Source organism: Natrix helvetica (assembly GCF_964273705.1).
Source record: "Natrix helvetica genome assembly, chromosome: 1".
NCBI lineage: Eukaryota > Metazoa > Chordata > Lepidosauria > Squamata > Natricidae > Natrix > Natrix helvetica.
Window position 1 is genome coordinate 80,788,128 of NC_138548.1, and position 20,352 is coordinate 80,808,479.

Sequence of the window (20,352 nt, forward strand, 5' to 3'; positions counted from 1 at the left end):
AATACCACCTCTGACTGGCCCTGCCCCCATCTATTCTCTGCCTCCCAAGTCCCAGCTGATTGGGAGGAAATGGGGATTTTGCAGTAACCTTCCTCCTGGAGTGGGGTGGGAATGGAGATTTTACAGTATCTTTCCCCAGCCACGCCCACCATGCCACACCCATGCCCACAGAACTGGTGGTAAAAAAATTTGAATCCCACCACTGAACTGAGGTGTATTTCCAAATATTAAAGCCAGCCAGATTTATTTGCATGTTATTGAGAAGGAGATTCAAATTTGATCTTCTTATAAAAATGGATAATTATTTTTGTTTTTAATATTATATTAATACTTTCTCTGGAGTAACATATACATTTTGGTTGGTTAAGTAAATAAAGGAAGGAAGGAAAGAAGAAAAGAAAAAATATATTTATACCTATTTAGAAATGGTGGATAAAAGTGCTTGTACATTTAATTTTAGTTTTTGAATTTTTCAGCTGAAAAGAGGTTTAGATCATATTATTAAGGATTTAATTATTAATTGTATTTTTATAACTGAGAAGTACAAAAAGAATGTAACCTTCCCAAAGAGACTAAATGGCAAGTATAAATAAAAAAATTATACTTATAACAAAAGTATATTTTGTTATACTTATACCAAAAACATTTGTCATTTTTCCCAATGTGGACCTGGTGTTTAATGGCCACAAAAGCCTCTACTCTTCTGGAGTATATTAAAAAATATTTTTCTTAGAAGTTAACTAATAATTGAATGATATAAAAATTGAATTATAAAAAATCTGGAATAAAAAATAAAACTCTGATTTTAATAAGTCAATTTTAAAAAGATGTTAAATGTGTCTCATAATCTTAGAAGTTAATTCATCAAAACATTCTTCAAATGTATGGCACAACTCGGCAAATCTCAAAAGTAGTTATCTATTTTTCTAGATTGGATATGCGGTATATTTGAAAACATGTTAAAAATATTTGTTGGAGATGATTCTGACAGTTCCATGATGGTGGAATATTATTATTATTATTATTATTATTATTATTATTATTATTATTATTATTATTATTATTATTATTATTATTATAGTTTCAGCAAGGGAGTTAAAGTTTGAAAATGCCAGTTTTTTTATAAATTGTATTTAAAAAATCTTTGAATTTTGTGAATAATTTGGGGTATATCATGTCACAAGCATCGGGAAAAAATATTGTAAAATTTTCTTGGGAAAGATACTAATTCACCAATTGTCAATGTGGGTTGAAGAAATGTGTGCCCTCTGAGTCTTTGAATTGACTCTTTTATTAGTATAAAGAATCAATTTTTAAAATATCTAGCCACTATGTCACTCAGATCTTCTATGAGTTATAGGAGATGACAGTAAGGTTTATTGTAGTTGGAGGTGGAACAATGGATAGTTAGTTGAGAACATGATGGACTTAATAAAATAAGTTTTCTTTACTGTTTTCACCATTATTTAATAGTTACGGCCATGCTCTACTACAAATACCCTGCACAACTTCAATGTATTTCAACCAATTTTTCACCTGGCTTGAGCTGCCCTTTAATTACCATAACCTTACCCATGTTTGGGATGTTGAAGAGATGTCCTTTTTCATTTGTTTCATAGTTATATGAAGACCTTTGACATGATCACCAATCCAAACTGCTAGAAACTTCCCCAGAATTTTGAAAAATTCCTCAAATTTCATAAATCCTTTGGAGTGGACTGTTTTCATAGCCCTGCAAGGGAAGGTAGTTGCCATTCTAACCCTGCAAGGGAAGGTAGTTGCCAGAAAGATGACCTACCAATGATGATTGACTTTTCTAAATGTTATTTAACTATCAGATCAAAGGGCTGAAAAATCAGTGGTATGCTACTGTATGTCCTGGGTCAGTAACACATAGTCCCATAGTCAATCCCACAGTCACCATGGAAAGCAGGAAATGGCACCATTCAGTTGTATCTCAGTATCCCTGGGTAAGAGAGTGAGGGAAATTTCCAGGCATATACTTCACAGCGCAGAGAATATGTGTGGTTTAGTGGTTAAAACAGGTGCTACTTTGCCCTCAGGGACAGATTCTCACTGAGTTTGACCTAGTAATTATCTTGTCTAGTCTACCTCACAGGATTATCATGGGGAATATTGGAGAAAAAATAACTATGTATATTATTTTGAGTCCCTGAAAGGAAGATGGATTATGCATTTAAAACAAATAAATAAGCAAACATATTTTTGAAGCTTTTAAGAAAATACTTTAAAAGAATACCCTTAAAATAATCTATTAATAATGTATGACATTGTGTTTCTGCTTTGTCAGGAATTACATGAGGTTATTTTGAATGTCTTTTATTGGGGAATTAATACCACAAAGATTCAAATAACCACATTCAAACCCAACATTTTAAGAACTATATAGCATGCTACTCTGGCGTTAATTCCTATACATTTCTGACGGTGACAGTTTTGATTAATTTTTAAAAAGCATGATCATTTATATGAACTCTAATTTTTGAAATTATTTTCTGTTGTTTTATATATATCATTTTATCCCAGCTTTTCTTAGGATAAACTAGGGAGAAATGTGTTACTTGTTACTTTATTCCCAAGATGGATGTAAAATATACTATAATTAGAATTGTAACATATTTTACAGAGAATGATTTGAGGCAGCTTCAGATGGCATGTAAGGAAGCCAGGTCCCTAGAGAGTGAGTTTACTGAGTAAATAAATAGGAGCTTGCCTATTTAAGTTTGACTAAGGATAGGGAAGAAACAGGAAAGACAGAATAAAAGAGAAAAAGCCAGGGAAGATAAAGACTGGTGATTGATTGCATCTGCTGACTGTCTCATTCATCCAAGAGAGGGCTGTTTCAAAGCTGCTTTTCAAAAGGCAACTGGACTTCTGAAAGCACTTTGGGGCTCTGCTGACTGTTTTTCTGATAGTCCATTGGGCTGCTGATTGCGTATTATACATGAGTGGACAGTTCTTGCTGTTGATCTAGTTGTGAGGAAGCTTGTAGGGAAGCCAGCTACCCAGCAACAGGCAGACAGGAGATTGGCAGGGGAATTCCTGTATAGGAACCAAGGAGGAGGCTTTATGTGCGTGTTGTTCATTCTTTCTTTCATCAGAGGAACACAAAAGCAGAAAATTACTGTTGTGATCAGTATGAGATGTGCCATATTTGTTTTCTTTGCTGAAGGCAAGAGCTCTAATGTTACAAATGCAAAAAGATTACCATCCTGGAAGAGAGGTTGAAAGAACTATAGATAAAATGTTCACTCCCTGGTTTATCAGGGGAGATAGGGAATTTATAAATAGGTCAGAGGAAGTGCTTGTGGAAAGTCAGCTGAATTAAGAAGTCCCCTGGAAAACAGAGAAAACAAAATGGGAGGATTGGAAAGATGGAGAAAAGCAATCTGGCTTTTAAATTGAAAGTTGTAGAATAGATTCCAGAATCTCACTGTTTATTATATTTTTGAATCAAAAGAAAAGCAGCTGCCATAAATCTGAGGAATTGAAAGAAGGGGATGCTACAGGTTCTGCAAAAGGAAGAATGCCATCATCTTCCCTGGGAGCAGGAAACAAGGGATGGTGATGCCCTGTTAACCAGCCATTCTATGAAGAGGAGTATGATGCTTTTCTGGGCACACTTTGGAATGTGACAAAAAGCTTCCCAACCCATTGATAAATATCCCTTCTTTCTGATCCATATGGGAACAAATACATAGCCAAATACAATCTTGAAATCATTGCAAGGACTAAGAAGCTCTGGATAGGAAGGCAGAGTTACTCTGGGCTCAATTTGTGTTCTCTTCCATCTTTCCTGTAAAAGGGGCATAGCTTAGAAAGAAAATCATCCAAAGGAACAATTAGATATACTGATTAAGTACCAATGAGAATGCTTTTGTTTCTTTGATACTGGAATGCATTATTTGGGATTCCTGGCAAGAGATAGGTTGCATGGTATGAGAACTGGGAGAATAAGTTTGGCAGAGATCTTGGTCAGAAGGACTGAATCTTATAGGGAAGGAGAGGGCATAATTGAAAATAGTATGATGCTGATAAGGAAGTGCAGAATGTAGTGGTATCAACAATGAGCATGTAAATACAGGAGGAATAATTCAAGTTGTATCACCAAGTGTTCCAGCATCGTTACACAAATGCACAAAGTGTGGGACACAAGTCAGAATAACTAGAACGCTTAATGCAGGAAGAATATGATTCAGTTGGTATTACTGAAAGCTGCTAGGATCAAATTCATGATTAGAAGCAAAGCCTGAAGATGACGTTTTAATTGTCCAGACCTATTTTGAAAAACCAACTCAGCCAAAAATGCAGTGTCCCAAAATTTCTTAAGAATTGATGCATATTGTTGAATCATTTGTATTAAGAAATGACTATTATCAGCTAATTTAGTTTTCTATAATACTGTGTGATTTCAATTTTTTCTCTTAATCCAGAAACTTGCCTTTATGGTTTCTCTTGGACTTGTTACGCATGATCATCTGGAAGGTAAAAAGATAATCATTTTTTTTTCATTTTTTAAATCAATAAAACATCAAAAAAACTGTTTGCAGTTTTTTAAAAAATAATCCTTGTATATTTGTAACCTGTCATGGATTTACTGCATGGAAAAGAGTTCTCTGCAGCTGTTGATTTTGACTTTAATGCTTTTTGTCATCATTAATTTGCAATATTCATGGTAAAAATCATACACTATAATGAATCTTGAACTAATTATCAGTTGAAAATTTCGCTTGATTCATTAGTTGATAAAAAATATAAAATTAGATTTTTGAAGATGTAGGCTGTAATGTTTTAAGTTGAATTGATGTCATGTACTGATGTATTTTCAATCTATTTTTATGTGATACAGCTGTTTCTTTAGGATTATATTTGTCAGAAATGATAGATTCTGACACCTAGTTTCTCAGATTCTAAAACAAAATTTTGTGTGCTTGGAAATGCTTTTATTTTCTAACCAAATTATTTCTTTCCTCAAGAAATACAAAGTAAAAGACAAGAAAGAAAACGAAGAACCACAGCAAATCCAGTTTATAGTGGAGCTGTTTTTGAGCCTGAGGTAGCAATCTCTTATTTATACTTTAGAAATAAAATCTTGATTTGATGCTCTCATGTCCACCCATCCAGATATGGGATGGTCAAACCAGCCTAAAAAGAAGGTTAAAATTATTAAGTTTGATGTTTAGCAAATGACTTCTGTGAATGATGGCTGTCCTTACTGCATCTGAGAGAAGCAGGATGGTTTGGGGTTGCTCTGTTTTCCAGTACTTAATTGCCACTCCACAACTTGTATCATTCGATACCGGCATTGCCTAATAGTTCAATTATACACACCCTCAAAGACACTAGAAAACTAAGTAGACAGTTCTAGGTTGCTCTGATATAATTCTAGAAGTTAGAGACTAGCTGAATGATGAAGATTTAGCTGCTAGTAAAATCATTCGCTTGCTGCTAGTGGAAATAGGTCTGTTGTGTTCTTATCAGTGTTTTCATGAAAGTCCATGTTCTCTGGAGTAGGTGTAGTTAACACAATGATAAATGCCTTTTTTAAAATACTGAAAGCTTGCTCCAATCTTTAGAAATGATTTTTAGTAGTAAAGCATATTTGTTATGTTATATATGGATATGCATCGGTGATTCTATAGATTTCAGTTAACAAAAAGTTTTAATAATTACTTTGTTCCTATCTTTTACAAAGCGCAAGAAGAGTGCGGTCACATACCTGAACAGCACAATGCATCCTGGGACACGTAAACGAGGTAAATTTCTAATTAAGAGAAGGAATGATACATGAGTAAAATATGTTAAATAATCATATAAACCGGAGAATAGCTTTTCTGGTTTAGCCAAGTCCCATCATAATATAGGATTTTGTTTCTTATAGTGGCCAACCACATGCTTCCATGATAGTCACATAAAGAATATGTAGACATTACCGTCTCCTGCTGTTCTTTTTCTATTAATATTTGGCGGTATCCTTTCCCTACACAGATGTAGTGTATAATTTTCAAAATTAATAACAGTAATTGTTTTCACATTATCCAAGTTAGCATCCATAACTGTATATTTTGATAATGAATTCCTCAGATTAATTTTGCACTATATGAAGAAGTGCTTTTCGTCTATTCTAAATTTCCTTCCTGTTAGCTTCATTAGCTGACCTCTAGGAATTGCAGCAATATTTCCTACAAACTGTCAAAATACCCAGCATAGCCAAAAGATAGAAATACTACAGATATTTGCTAAACCTTGATATAAATACTTAACAGCACAAACGCAAATACTAATGAGTCATTTTAAAAAATCATGCAACACTGGAAAAAAATTAAATTAAGCTTGCATGCTCTATGAAGGACAGTACTTATGTTTCCTTGTTACAAATAATTACATACATATGACATAACTGACATAACATGTGCATTAGAACAACTCTAGTTAGAGCCAAGGTTATAATTCTTAATAAAGGCAAAAAGCCTTTGTAATAGCATTGACCCAAAGAAGAAATAAAGGATCTAGCAAAAAATAATAATAATAAAAGGAACCCCAGAAAACAAGGTCAGCTGGATTTATGAAAATGGCCAATATTGGAATCATTTGGTGAATAAATTGTCTCATATAGTCACAAAGAAAAATGAAAATTGAGATGAGTGATGAAATGTAATCATGCTAAACAGAAAGTGGAATCAGATTCTTTTTTTTTTAAGCCTAAAAGTTTCCAAGTTTTGAGAGAAAGAGAAAAAATATCTTATTTTTCTATGCCAAGCATGATTGTATGCATCTCAGTCTTATCACTCCTTTAGTTAGCTTTTTCTGAAAGGTAACTAATTTTTTTTTGAAATATTATACCTTTTTCAAAGAAGAAAGATGCTTAATCATCTTGATCATTTTAGATGTCCTTTTCTGTAGTTTCCCCACTTTAATTATAACCTTTTTCAAATACGGTAAACCAGAACTATATACAGTATTTCAGGTACAGGGATAATTATAAATTTGTACAATAGCATTTCAGTGTTGGCAGATTTTTTTAAAAAAACAAAACCTTTCCTCTATGAGACAAACCACTCCCAATCTGACAGTTAAAACCCCAAACTCAGAAAAACAACTTTTTTTTAAAAAAAAAAGATTGATTTCAGATGTTAGGCCAGTTCAATACAGGATTTAAGAGTGAGCATAGAAGTAGCTACCTCCCAGAGGTTTCTTATTCTCATTTCCAATTTGAATTTGTAAAAAGAAGGTGTGCCTCTTCAACCATTTGCCGTTAGATGGCTTAGTCACATGGACCGTGGCTGGATGGATCAGCCCTGGTTATTTACATTATGCGCTTCTTAAAATATTTTCTTGATAATATGCCTGAAAAAGCTTCTTCAAGCATTTAGATTTTGTTTTGGATATAAAAAGCTGCTGATGTAATCCAGTGTGATGGGTGCTTTATTAGTTGCACAATAGAGCTGAGTATGCATTATATAATATCTGGCCTTGATTCTGTTAATGCTTTTTAATAATTCCCTTGCTGCTGAGCTTGTTTAAAAATAAAGTTGATAACTTGAAATACAAACTGTAATTTTAAAACAGTACTTGTAATTAAAATGTGTATTGAAGAACTTTCGATATTGTTCTTCTAATAGAGTACTTGAATGTACTGTATATATGAATATAAGTCATTAAAAGGTTCAATTGCAGGTTCTGCTGTGCAAGGGTTTTTTCTTTCTTTTCCAAAATATGTCATTATAAGTAAAGTGGATTTGATATTTTTTCCCATTGCTTTTGGCATTTCGTTCTTGGTCACATAAAAGAAACTTTTATATTTGTTTCTACCACGCCTTACCTGTTTGGTACAGCTTAATAATTAAAACAAGTTACCTATGAATGCTTAATTCCATGTTTCCATCTTTTGTCTGTAATTTTGTTTATCAATCATGAGAAAACTATTAGTAAAATACTGTAGAGTTATATTTTCAATTAGAATAATAGTTCACTTTAGAGTAATAGTTTACTTTACTAGGCAATTTTATGTCATATTTATTTTATGAATAATAAAAGTGCTCTTTATATGATTGGTCTAGGCTTAGAATGCTTTATTATTTTTAAAATTCCTTAATAAACCAAACATATTTTCCAAATCTAATATAAATATTATTGCCTAAATGAAAATGTTATGGATAGCCTCCAAATGAAATTGAGACTTAGAAAATGAATGAAGTATTATTAGGTACTGTTTAAAGGATTATGAAAATATTTTAGTCAATATAAGGGGTATGGATCATGGCAACTTTTGGTAGAAGTCACTTGGGGGCTTGATATGGAGGGAAAGATTGAATACTCAAAACATTAAGACTAAAATGATATACCATTGTTAGGAGTAGCAACCTTTGCCCTTCTGAGACTGCACGTTTTTTTTTCTCATATCCTTTTTGAAATTATTCTTGTAAATGTCTTAAAATTAATGTGAGAATCTTGGCTTCCTTTCACTTGTGACTATACTAACTACCTCTCTGTACCTCATCGCTTCCTTTTTCATGCTAGCCAATGAGGAGCAATGTCCAAAGGTATGTACGATTATTTTCCTCCCCTTTTTGTTTCCTTCTGTTAATGTGTAGGTCGTCCACCTAAATACAACACTGTGCTGGGATTTGGGGCTCTCACCCCCACATCCCCTCTGTCCAGTCATCCTGATTCCCCTGAAAATGAAAAGACAGAGACATTTATTTTCCCTGCAACTGTTCAGCCTGTATCCTTACCCAGCCCCAGCTCCATGGACGTAAGTAACCCTTGCTGAATTAAACACTGTTTGAAGCAAAGCTACTGTGCAGAAACTTCAGAATTCGTTTTCTTAAGAAATACTTTAAATTGCACCAAAATGTTCACTCCTCTTCTGGACTCTGCATTACTGATATTTATACCCATTTCCTCTCTCCTTGCCACTTTTGCTAGGATAGATGGATCCTATAGTATCCTAGTATCTCTTGGATATTTTCCCTCCACTCATTTTTTCAGATGCACAGACAGATTAATGCAGTTGTGTGCACGTTTTAGCAATGGAGTGGCAGGAAGGAGATCAAGTTTCTTTGGTCATATTCATCGAGTCTAAAACAACTTGCCATGGCCAATTCATCACAGCCAACTCGTGATTAACTCGCCACAGCCAACTCACCTCTTGACAACTCGTCATAACCAACTTGCTACAGAACAATTCAAATCTGTATTAATTGTTTTAATCATTTACTTTTCCTATTGATGACAACTTTTCCGTAAAAAATGTTGTAACTCTTGTATTTCTGGATTCATTCCCTTTATTTTATTATCATTGACCACTATTCTGTTGAAATTAATTTAACTTTTGTATCTGTTGAATTGTCCTGCAATGAATTCTCCTGCGGCGAGTCAGCTGCAGTGAGTTGGTTACAGTGATTTGGCTGTGGCAAGTTGTCCCATTTGGGGAGGAGTGCCAGGAGGAAACATTTGCTGTCCAAAAAGAAACCCAAGCAAGACTAAAATTTGTTTGTGAACACGTAGGCAAAGACCAAAACTTCTGAAATAATGTGCTTCAGACAAAAAAAAAGCAAGTTGTTTGGCACAGTACCAAAAGACATGTTTGGCAAAAAAAAAAAAAAAAAAAAACCCCAACCACATCACCCTTACTAACCATAAAGCATGGTGATTGAAGCTTTGCTATATCAGCACCTGGGCAGCCCATCATATATAATCCACTAGAATCTTTTCATTGATACTTGAAAATAATGTGAGATAATTTGTCAGAACATTGAGGCTCAACTGAAAGTGGACCTTTCAACAAGACAGTGACCCTAAATCTGCATAGAAAAATGGGGGGAAAGTTCTTCCCAGTCTGTGCTAGAAACTGGTAGATGGTTAAAAGAATCACCTACTTCAGGTTGTTTCTGCCAAAAGGGGCAATACCAGTTATTAAAGCCAAGGTTGCTTTTTCCATGAAAGAAGTGGTACATCTGTTAGTGTTTTGGTGAATAAATGAATGCAAAATCAATTTTCATAGCTTTTGTTCAGTTACATCACATTTATATATTTTTTGAATGAAGATTAAAATAATAATAACCCTACATTAATATTAGAAAAGAAAAAACACTTTATGTGGGTTTGTGTATATTTTCACATGACTGTACAAGTTAAGAATGTTGATCCCCCTATAATTTGAATCCTGCCCAACCTCCCTTAATTTTTGTGAAACTGATTTTATATAGAGGCAGTCCTTGACCTACAACCATTCATTCAGTGACGGTTTGAAGTTACAATGGTACTGAAAAAAAAATCACTTATTACTGCTGTTAACACTTAATGACCGTTGCAGCAATCCCATAATCACATGATCAAAATTCAGATGCTGAGCAAATGGCATGTATTTAAGATGGCTGCAGTGTCCCAGTTCTTTTGTGACCTTCTGACAAGCAAAGGGGAAGCCAGATTCACATAATACCTATGTTGCTAATTTAACAACTGCAGAGATCACTGAACAAATGTGGCAAGAAAAGTTGTAAAATGGGACAAAACTCATATAACAACTGTCTTGCTTAGCAATGGAAATTTTGGGTTCAATGGTGATCAGTCAGCTAAAACTGGGATTGGAGGGGATCAGGAATGGGCCCAAGAAGTTTTTTTAACTTTGAAACTCTCAACCCCCAATATTTCTTCCTTAAATTGAGCCCTAGGAATTCATTAGTCATTTGATATATTGTGCTTGTGGAACCAGACCATGATAATTCATAGGTCACGATAGCATACTCATGCTGGAAATTAATGATGTTACCTCCAGGGTGTGAAGCATTGATTTTCATGCAGTTAGAAAGTGTAAGCATTAGCCACTGCTTGGGAGTAATCCCATCTCCCAAATGGTTGACACTCTGTCATTATTTAATACATTACTCGTAATAAAGATAGCCTACCGTTGTTTTAAGGTTAGTTGAAATAGCTTACATAATTCAGAACCAGTTTGCAAGCTGTGAATCGTCTTATTCACCACTATTCAAGATCTTATGGAATGCCATATTTTACAGAGAATAGGTTATTTTTACAGATCTTACTACCGGTATTTATTTCTAAATCTGAAGAGTTTTAGAAAATGAAATTCAGTTGTATCAACTTTTCAGAATTGCCTTCAGCTCATCAAAAAAATACTGTATAGTAATATCTTTTCTTATCCTGATCTTGTTATTTTGACACAAAATAAGTAACTCTAGCAGCTTCACATTTTTCAGCTGAGATGTATTTATCATAGATATCTGTTTTGGTTGCTCTTTTTACTGAAGTCTCAGATTAATTAAACTAGAAACAGATAGATCTGTCCTTGGACTGAATTCATAAACGCACCTTCTGGCAAATGAGTTTAAAGGTGGAATAGATTCCCTTTCCCTTTGCAATCTTTGAAAACTCTTCTGAGATCTGCTTTAGAGGTTGGAGGCTATGGACAGAGCTGCCAAAAAGAGAAAAGGGAAGTCCCATACTTTAAGTAGAAACTGAAAACATTTGATTTTCCGAATATTGATGTAAGTGAAGCCAGAGCACTTAATATATCATTTTATTAGATTATTAAATTGTCTACGTTTCTCAGGAAAGGCTGCGGTAAAAATTAGAATTAAATTATATTTACCCTCCTAAATTAACCCAATATTTCAATCCATTATGTTTTTGCCATTGTTTTATAGCCAGTTATATACAATTATATTTGAGATAATTCAAATTCAAATAATTCAGATTTTACAGTCTTATTTCAGATTACATTCATTTTAGCTTAAAATGCTTCTTAGAGTAGATATTGATCATTTTGTTCCTCTCCATCAAAAATCTTACCTGTGTGACTATATAAAATGGCTTCTCTAAATCATGGGTCCCCAACCTCTAGTGGACCGCCATTGGTTCGCAGCATGCCAAAAAATGGGCCATGCAAACAAGCAAAACCCCATCCACGGGATGCAGGCAGTTCCTTTGAGGAACTGCAAGTGTTATATATAGGTTGATATGATGATCCTTCATTAATGGAGTAACCAGGAGGTTGAACCTACTCAGTGACAAATAATTTACTTGCATATTAATTTAATCTGAGTAGTCCCTCTTCTAGCATGCAAATGTACCTATTCCCTCCTTCTTAAAAAAAATTTTTTTTTGTAGTAGTAGTATTAATAGTATCATCCAGGTACTAATATTACATTGATATATTGCTACCACAATATTTTAAAATTGTAGTTGATTGGGAATTTCACCCTGACACTAAATTTCTTTTCTTAGCACAAAAGAAATAATGTTCTTGCTTGACAAGTCTACTTACTACAAAAAAGTGGTGTATTTTAAGAGGTGATGTTACAAATTTTCTTAATAATTTTTGTGGTGAAAATGGAACAAGTTATACTTTGGGTAGTTTTCTTTCTTACATAGGATTCTCTCATGCATAAACTTTGCTTTCATTTTTAATATAGATTGAAAATATTTTAAAAACTTTCTCCCTGTTTTCCTTTATTTTATAGGGTGATATCCATGAAGATTTTTGCAGTGTTTGCAGGAAAAGTGGCCAGCTACTTATGTGTGATACATGCTCACGTGTATATCACTTGGATTGTCTAGACCCACCTCTGAAAACAATTCCTAAGGGCATGTGGATTTGTCCCAAATGTCAAGACCAGGTATTGTTTCACATAAAAAAATAGGCACAAAAAAAGTCCAGATCAGTAGGCATTGCTAAATTGAATGAATTTTGCAGCTCTTAGCTTATTTGTTAATAAGGTTGCCTCTGTTTTCTACATTGTAGGACATTTTTCAGCCATTGTTAATGTCATAACGAAAGAACTGTGGTTGTCAAAGGCAAAGTCAGAAACATTGACCAAATCTTTTTTTTTTTGACCTATAAATTATCCATAACTATTTCTCCTCACCCAAATTAATAGTTTTATTTATGTCAGAAAATCCATTAGTTTCAAGCCAGTTAAGGAAATCTATATAATCAAACATACCATTAATCTCAAAACAAAGGACCTTTATGGGAGATGCACATGCCAAAATGTCCAATATTTCCCCAAACATTTCTCAGGGTTGTTGGTTTATTTTGCAGTGTTTCATGTGGTAAGTTGCTCTGCGGAGAAATAGTTGACCCTGCAAGCAAATGTAAGTCCTATTATGGGATGAAGAAGATCAATAAAGAAGGATTGTAATATCCAGATGTGTCTAAACTCCCTTCTCTATTTGCTACTTCAGTTTAAGAAATGCATCGCTATTCATTTATAAATTTAAAAAGAGGCTGTGTGCAGTAAACATCCAGGCAATATATGCAGGTTAAAATATGTACAGAATTGTATAAAATTCAGTAGACATAACAAGTAATAATAGATTTTAAAAACACAATCAAGCATTAAATGAAAAAAATGAAACTGCTGTGAGTCATTCCTTGCTTTGTGGCTAATGACAGTTTTCCAAAAGATGGTATCACAGCAACAAAGGCCATCCTTCCCTGAACGACTGCCAGATTAATCTCCACAGGCTGTGATGAGGACAGTGGTCAGATGTCCTACCATGACAAAAGACCTTTTTTAATATATTGTAATGTTACTTACTTTCTGAAAATCCATGCGTTTGGTATTTGAGCTACTTAAAACAGCAGTTTGTGAGTCAGAAAGTCATCATCCCCTTTACTGAAAATGTAAGATCAGATATGTTGCCTTTTCATTCCAGTTCAGTTTTTTATAATTCACAGCAGGAAAGATTTGTAGGTTTACAGGAATTGCTGAGGCTGTGATTTAGCTGGTCTCCTTTGTGGGAGGTAAAACACAAAAGAGTATTTCATACTGTTAATACTTTAACAGCCTGTGGAGGAGGTGTTTTTGCATGTGGTAAATGAAATGATTACTAGCTTGGGGGGAGTGTTGATGTCTTTTTCCAGCTAAATAATGCTTTATTAAGAAATTTAACCAATACTCCCAATTGTATTTATTTACTTTGGGGGGGGGGGGGACACCTGTCTTCCTTGACAGAGCAGTTGAGTCATGTGAAGCATACTTTTCACTAACATAGGCACTTAGGGGTTAATGTTTAATAACACAATTCCTGCCTGCCTGTTACTGTTTTGTTATTTTCTGACTGTTTTATAATTCAAAATATTTAAAATATGTGTCTTTATTTAGAGGCATGGCAATAATATAAGCCCCTTTAACAACTTCATAGTAGCAAGGCTATATCTTCCATCCCTCTATTTTCCTCAAAACACAATAATATATCATTTTAGTACAGTTTTTAAATTTAATTTGTGAATTGTGCATTCTTTATCAGAATTTACACACACTATGCAACCAGGTGCTTTTAGTGCTTACATACAGTATACCCCTGCTCTTTTCTTTAGTGAAACCTCAACTTCCGGCCATCACAATCCAATTGCTTGTCTTGGGCTTAGAAATAAATCCTATAAGAAATTAAAGTTGTTTAATTTTATACAACAATTCTAAGAAGACAACTATGTATACATTGCGAATGGTTTGAGGGGCTATATTAAATCTTCCCTAGAAGTAGAATATGCCAGCCAATGTTCACCCTCCTTTCTTTCAGATGCTGAAGAAAGAAGAAGCAATTCCATGGCCAGGGACTTTAGCAATTGTTCATTCATATATTGCGTACAAAACAGGTAAATTAAGTAATCTATGGTGGGTTTTTTGGGGGGAGGAGGAAGTGACCAGAATGTTTTTTCTACTCAGTTATTAAATAGAAATAATAAAATCAATAACCAAATATTTGATAATCAAATTAGCAGGATTAGCAGGACAATGTGGGATTATTTTTTTGTGAATCCCATCTAAAACATCAGGAATAATTCAGCATCGCAATCACTGCCATTTAATGCTGGTGGTAAAAAAAATCGATAAGTGAGCACATCTATATAGTACAACTAATGATCTCTCTTCCACAGCAAAAGAAGAAGAAAAACAGAAATTACTAAAGTGGAGTTCAGATTTAAAGCAGGAAAGGGAACAATTAGAACAGAAAGTCAAACAACTCAGCAATTCTATAACAGTAAGTATTAACCATTGCCAGGTGATCATTTATTTGTACTTCCTTGCTTTTCACTAAGAAGAACCATGAAAAGATCTTTTTTTAAATCCCATATCAATCTAGAGATGAGGGGTTCTTGGTGTTTTCTGAGCAGTCACCCAATCAAGGAAATGCCAAACCTGCTAACACTATACAGCCAACCAAAGAACCACCAAGACTACTCCTACCAATACTGACAGGACAAGTCACTGGAATACAAATGACAGCAAACCCCCACTCTATACTAGCACGGATGATGTTACCTAGTTTGAGTAATAAAACACCTGCAAGAAAACATAAAAAGCTTAGAGAACACCAAGGACCCCTCCTTTCAACCCTGATCGCATTTTGCATGCTTGGTAGCTCATTTGCATGTATGATGCACACTCTTAATTTGTTATTTTCTTTCAAAGTCAGCAAAGTATATACATTCAACAAACACATGTTGGTTTGTTCAGTTTCAAATTCTGTTTTATGTTTTTCAATTTCAATTATTTTTTATCTACATTAAATCTCTTAATTGTGCATGTGAAAACCATTGCATGCTAAATCCCTCTGCAGTAAATTGTGATTCTCTTTTGTATAGAATTTTATTTTCTTGGGCAGATTGTTCCTGTTGGATCAAGGTGTGTATATGGTAAATCAGAAATATGCCACAGATAGACAGAAAGAAATTTCAGCCATTCAAAGAGAAGAATTTGGTGTTTAACTTGCTTTTTAAAATTGAGAATCCAAGACTGATTATTTCACATTATTAAATGTGGTATTTTTCTATTGTTATCTATAGTACAGTATAAACAAAGCTTTAAATCAATTGTACATAGAGCTATATGCAAGCAAAAATGTTTTTTTTAAAAGATCTTTCCGTAAATGTAAGTCCGTTTCAGCTAAATGCAGTTAGTTCTGCACACCACTTTCACATTTTGCTTTCTTTTTTTCTTTTTGTATTAGTTCAGACTTTTTCAGCCGTGTACTCACTAAGATTTATGTTCTGTTTCACTTCAGAAATGTATGGAAATGAAGAACACAATCCTGGCAAAACAGAAGGAAATGCACAGTTCACTGGAGAAGGTAAAACAGTTAATTCGCCTCATCCAAGGCATCAACCTTTCCAAATCCATAAACTCTGAGGGCAGTTCAGCAGCCATCTCCAATGGCATGGACTCCGCCAGTAATGTGACAGCTGCCACCTCCACCCCAGCATCTTCCCCCTCCCAGAGCTGCATGGTGAACTGTAAGAAAGGCAATGAGACTAAATAACAGAGCACAATAAGAAGGAGCCAGAGGAGATGGCAGCAAAGCAGAAGAACATAACATCCTCTAGTAAAGGAAATGGATTTCTTCTGGAAAGTACAAGAAACTCTTCAGTTCCAGAAAGAGTGCGAAGATGCTCGTGCCGGGCGGCACTAAGTTTGCCAATTGATCCTTCTTATTCTGTGTGTACGTGCAAAGTTTGGACCATGTTACATGAATAGTGCCAGCTGGAGGTTCTTAGCCAGCATCATGCCAAGTTAAATAAGATATTTACTCTCTATATTTTACACCAGAGTGTGCCTGCAGCAGCCTCCACAGCCACTATAGGTTTGTTTTTTATTTTTATTTGGGGGTAGGGAGCAGGGAGGAGCAGGTTTCAGACCTTATCTATAGACCAGTTTTTGTTTAGCTAGGGGAACTTCAAATCCAAAGAGCCTCTGGGCTTTTCCTGTTTCTAAATTGTCCATACTACTAAACCAAAAATGCAAAAATAAGAATTAACAAATCCTAGTATCCTAAAAAGGGATGGGGAAGGGGAGAAAAACTTATCCAGTAAGCAGTATTTACAACTGTTTTTACAGAAAACACAACAAAGGATGAGGAAAGATTTTTCAGTAAGTATCCAAAAGTCTGAAGATTACTAGACTGGCAACTTAGGGTTGTCCCCCCCCCTTCCTTTCTCTCTCTTAATGCATTCAGAAAATATATTCAAATGCAAATAAAATGCATTGTTGATTTAGTTGCTACATTAAGAAGGAAGCTTTTACTGAGGTAGGGAAGGAGACTAACATGATCAGCCTGCGTTTTTTGTAAAGCAGGCCATGAGTGAAAAGAATTTTTTTTTCTCTTTTTGGTACATTTGTCCAGCAAAAACAGTATCCCAAACAGCACAGCACATGTCCCTAATGTATTGCCCAAATAGGTAAGAATGCCTGTTTCCTTTGTTCCTTTCTCTTTTGGTTACAAATGTAAGGAATAGAAAAAACTTTTTTTCAGGCTGACAGTCCAATAAAAAGGTAGATGGGACCTTGCATGGTATAGATTAGAAGTAATAGTGTCAGTGAGATACAGTGAGTCTTTGTGAGTCCGTGTGTCATCGTTTTGGGCACTGTTTTTTATGCAAGGGCAAATCTTTGTATCTGGGGAAAAACAACTTTTTTTAAATTAAAAAAAGAAAAAAGATATTGAGGTCTTCCTAGTGTTACTTAAAATAAGATCAAGGTAAGAAACATTGTAAAAAAAATACAAAAGTGCTATTTGTTTCCTAAACAAGTGATTTCTATTAAAAAGGTGTCAGAACTGGAATAAATTCTGTGTACTTAGATTTTTTTTAAAAAACCCAATAACAACAGATTTTATTTCTGGTACTGCCATAGTGCTGTGGTTTCAGTTTGAAAATGCCTTGGGGTGGATATCTTGATATTTGTCATGCCATTGAAACAGCCTTCATGATTAAAACTGAATCTGAGCTGAAACCATTTTTTAAACTAAGGGGATTTCTTCTCTGTAAAAGCACAGAGAATAGCATTGACAGCATTAATCATTTTTATTCTATTGCAATATAGCACCTAAGCTGAGGGAATAACACCTCTTATCTTACTTTTTAAGATACTTGTCAAACTAATCCTGCAATGATCAAAAGGCTGATGCTGGACATCAAATCTGTAAGCCTGAAATAGCCAGTTTTGTATATATCAGTGCAATCATCCAACATGTTTTTGGTGGCAGAACTCATGTCACTAAATCATGACAATGTTGGCCCAAACATTATCTGGATACATGTTAGCAGAACTCTTATTTCTGCTAATCATTAATGATACAGGTGCGCTTATTCTACATTAAAGATCTATGCATCATTATGCACTTTATTTGTACACTCATTTCAAGTTTGCTAGTTATTGTGGCTGCTCTGTTCTTGGGGATTTCATTCTTGTCCCTGAAGCTTCAATCATTTTTAGTTAGGCTTCTTGCTTTTAGAGCCCAGCAACTGATGGTTCATTCTCAAGTTAATTAGTGGACAATAAGAAAAAAAATCCTGTCAAACAGAACTTGCTTTACATTTGAAAATGTCAGGGCTAACTGTCATCTCTTGATATTTTGTAGTGAAGCTAGCATATTTCCAAAGATTATAAGTCATTAATGGATATAAATGAAAGACAGACACTCTGATTGACAGATGCTCTGAGTATACAATATCATCACAAGAATGCACAGAGCAAATATTACTAGAATCACAAGTTTGTAAATTTTGTGTCTTAGTAAGCCAACCAGTTAATAAACCATTTCATATTGTTGTTTTCTCTGCTGATGATAGCAAACAATATCTTAAATATTAGTTACTGTATTCCCATTTGCTGGGTCCCTGGATCATGAGTTCACTTTGAATTGACTGGAGTTTGGTAGCCATTGTCACCTCCTGTCATTCAGAGGGAAATGGAATAAGTGCAGAAGTACTCTTCCTGCTCAATGTGACTTAGTGATTGAAACTGTGATCCCATGGCAAGTTATTCTCTTACTTTATATGCTGTAACAGGGGTGTCAAACTTGTGTTGTCATGGCACGGTCACACAATTTATCAGGACTTTCCCCCCCTTCACTAAACCGGGCATGAACGTGGCCAGCGCATGACGCATCTGACTCGCGGGCCACAAGTTTGACAGCCTTGTTGTAAATTATGAATAACAAATTTTTGAATCAGTGCCTCAGAAAGCAAGGGTAACTTCTTGTTTATAAAGAAGCATAAAAAGTGTTGGGTTCCAGTTTTATAATTGTATGTAGGATATGATTTCTTGAGGCAAGTCTCCCCTGTACTAAAAATCTGTTTTGGATTTATTCTGATAAAATGAATAAATCTTTTGTCTTCTGACCAGTAGGATTGCGACCTAGCACTATTTGATATTATGAATAAGGCTGTTGTAAGTTTATCATTCTGCAATTTTATACATGCATACTTTTCTTTGCGTCTCCTGCCCTGGCACTGTAACCAGTTAAGATGAAGTGAAAGAGAGGAAAGCAATCATTAGCAGGCTATTCTGAAATCTCAGTGTCCAGAAACAAAATGTTGTTAATGGATTTGAATTTTGAAAATTCAGCACAAATTATAAAATAAAATTTGGACTTTACAGAAGGATTCTTCCATATTTACAGAATGGATAAATATTTTATTGAACAAAAAATGTGCAATGATGTAATGAATGTTAGATTTTCTTCAATGCAAGAGGTTGCTCTCAAAATAAAAGGGAACCACAGAAAAGACAACATTTCTTGTTAGATAAGATTTCCATTGTAAATTATTTTATTAGCTAGAATTACCACATTCAGTGTTTCTGATAACACTTCATGTCAGCACTGTGTCAGAGAAATATTCAGAAACAACATTAGAATTAGGAGAAACCATGCTTATGGTTGCTAGTGGCTTACAATTAATCTTGGTTTCCTCCTCCTCCTCCTCCATCATTTTCTACAGCCTCTACTCAGTGCCACATTGGCTGTTTATATCTTGTCAGCTGTATTGGTGTATCACAATACATTCTCTTATAAATGTGTGGTGCTGTATATCATGAAATTCAACGTGAATGTGTGAGGAAGTAATTTGGGGTTAAATATTTTGATTTATATTGTTAAAAAAAAGAAAGATGGGCTGGTCCTTTGTGGGACTTGATGCAGTTAATTTACTGGAACATTGTATCAAATAATTGTGCAAACACAGATTTGTGATGCAGCTGTAGGCCAGCAACATGCTTCCCCTTGGCTTAATATTGTGATTCCCCTTATTTTAAGATTTTGATCCTATTTAATCCATTGATTTCCTTTAAAATGTGAACACACAGCAAAGGATTCTTGAAGTCATTCGACAATCCTTTTTTTTAAAGTTCCTACTTAAGAGATGTGCTCTTGATCAATTCAGAATTGCAATATATAGTTAATGTATGACCCCTGCTACAAATCCTACCGTGTTTCCCTGAAAATAAGACAGTGTCTTATTTTCTTTTGATCCTTGGCCTTATTTTCGGGGAGGACTTATTATTTTTGAGGTGCAGTAGGCGG

General features: G+C 34.5%; 1 protein-coding gene across 4 annotated transcripts in view; it reads left to right on the plus strand.

The window, feature by feature from the left end:
* The window catches only part of PHF21A (PHD finger protein 21A), a 162,656-nt gene extending 144,578 nt beyond the window's left edge, over nt 1-18,078 (plus strand). Inside the window, exons 11-18 of one of the 4 annotated variants that reach the window (XM_081939233.1) lie at nt 4,455-4,506; nt 4,998-5,077; nt 5,717-5,777; nt 8,616-8,776; nt 12,507-12,662; nt 14,572-14,647; nt 14,930-15,033; nt 16,057-18,078. In XM_081939233.1, coding sequence (XP_081795359.1) covers nt 4,455-4,506; nt 4,998-5,077; nt 5,717-5,777; nt 8,616-8,776; nt 12,507-12,662; nt 14,572-14,647; nt 14,930-15,033; nt 16,057-16,311 — 945 coding nt within the window. In that variant the 3' untranslated portion in view covers nt 16,312-18,078. Of the gene's footprint in view, nt 1-4,454; nt 4,507-4,997; nt 5,078-5,716; nt 5,778-8,541; nt 8,565-8,615; nt 8,777-12,506; nt 12,663-14,571; nt 14,648-14,929; nt 15,034-16,056 lie in introns of all 4 variants that reach the window. The other 3 variants (XM_081939232.1, XM_081939235.1, XM_081939234.1) reach the window with 3 other exon arrangements.
* Nucleotides 18,079-20,352: the final 2,274 nt, after the last annotated feature.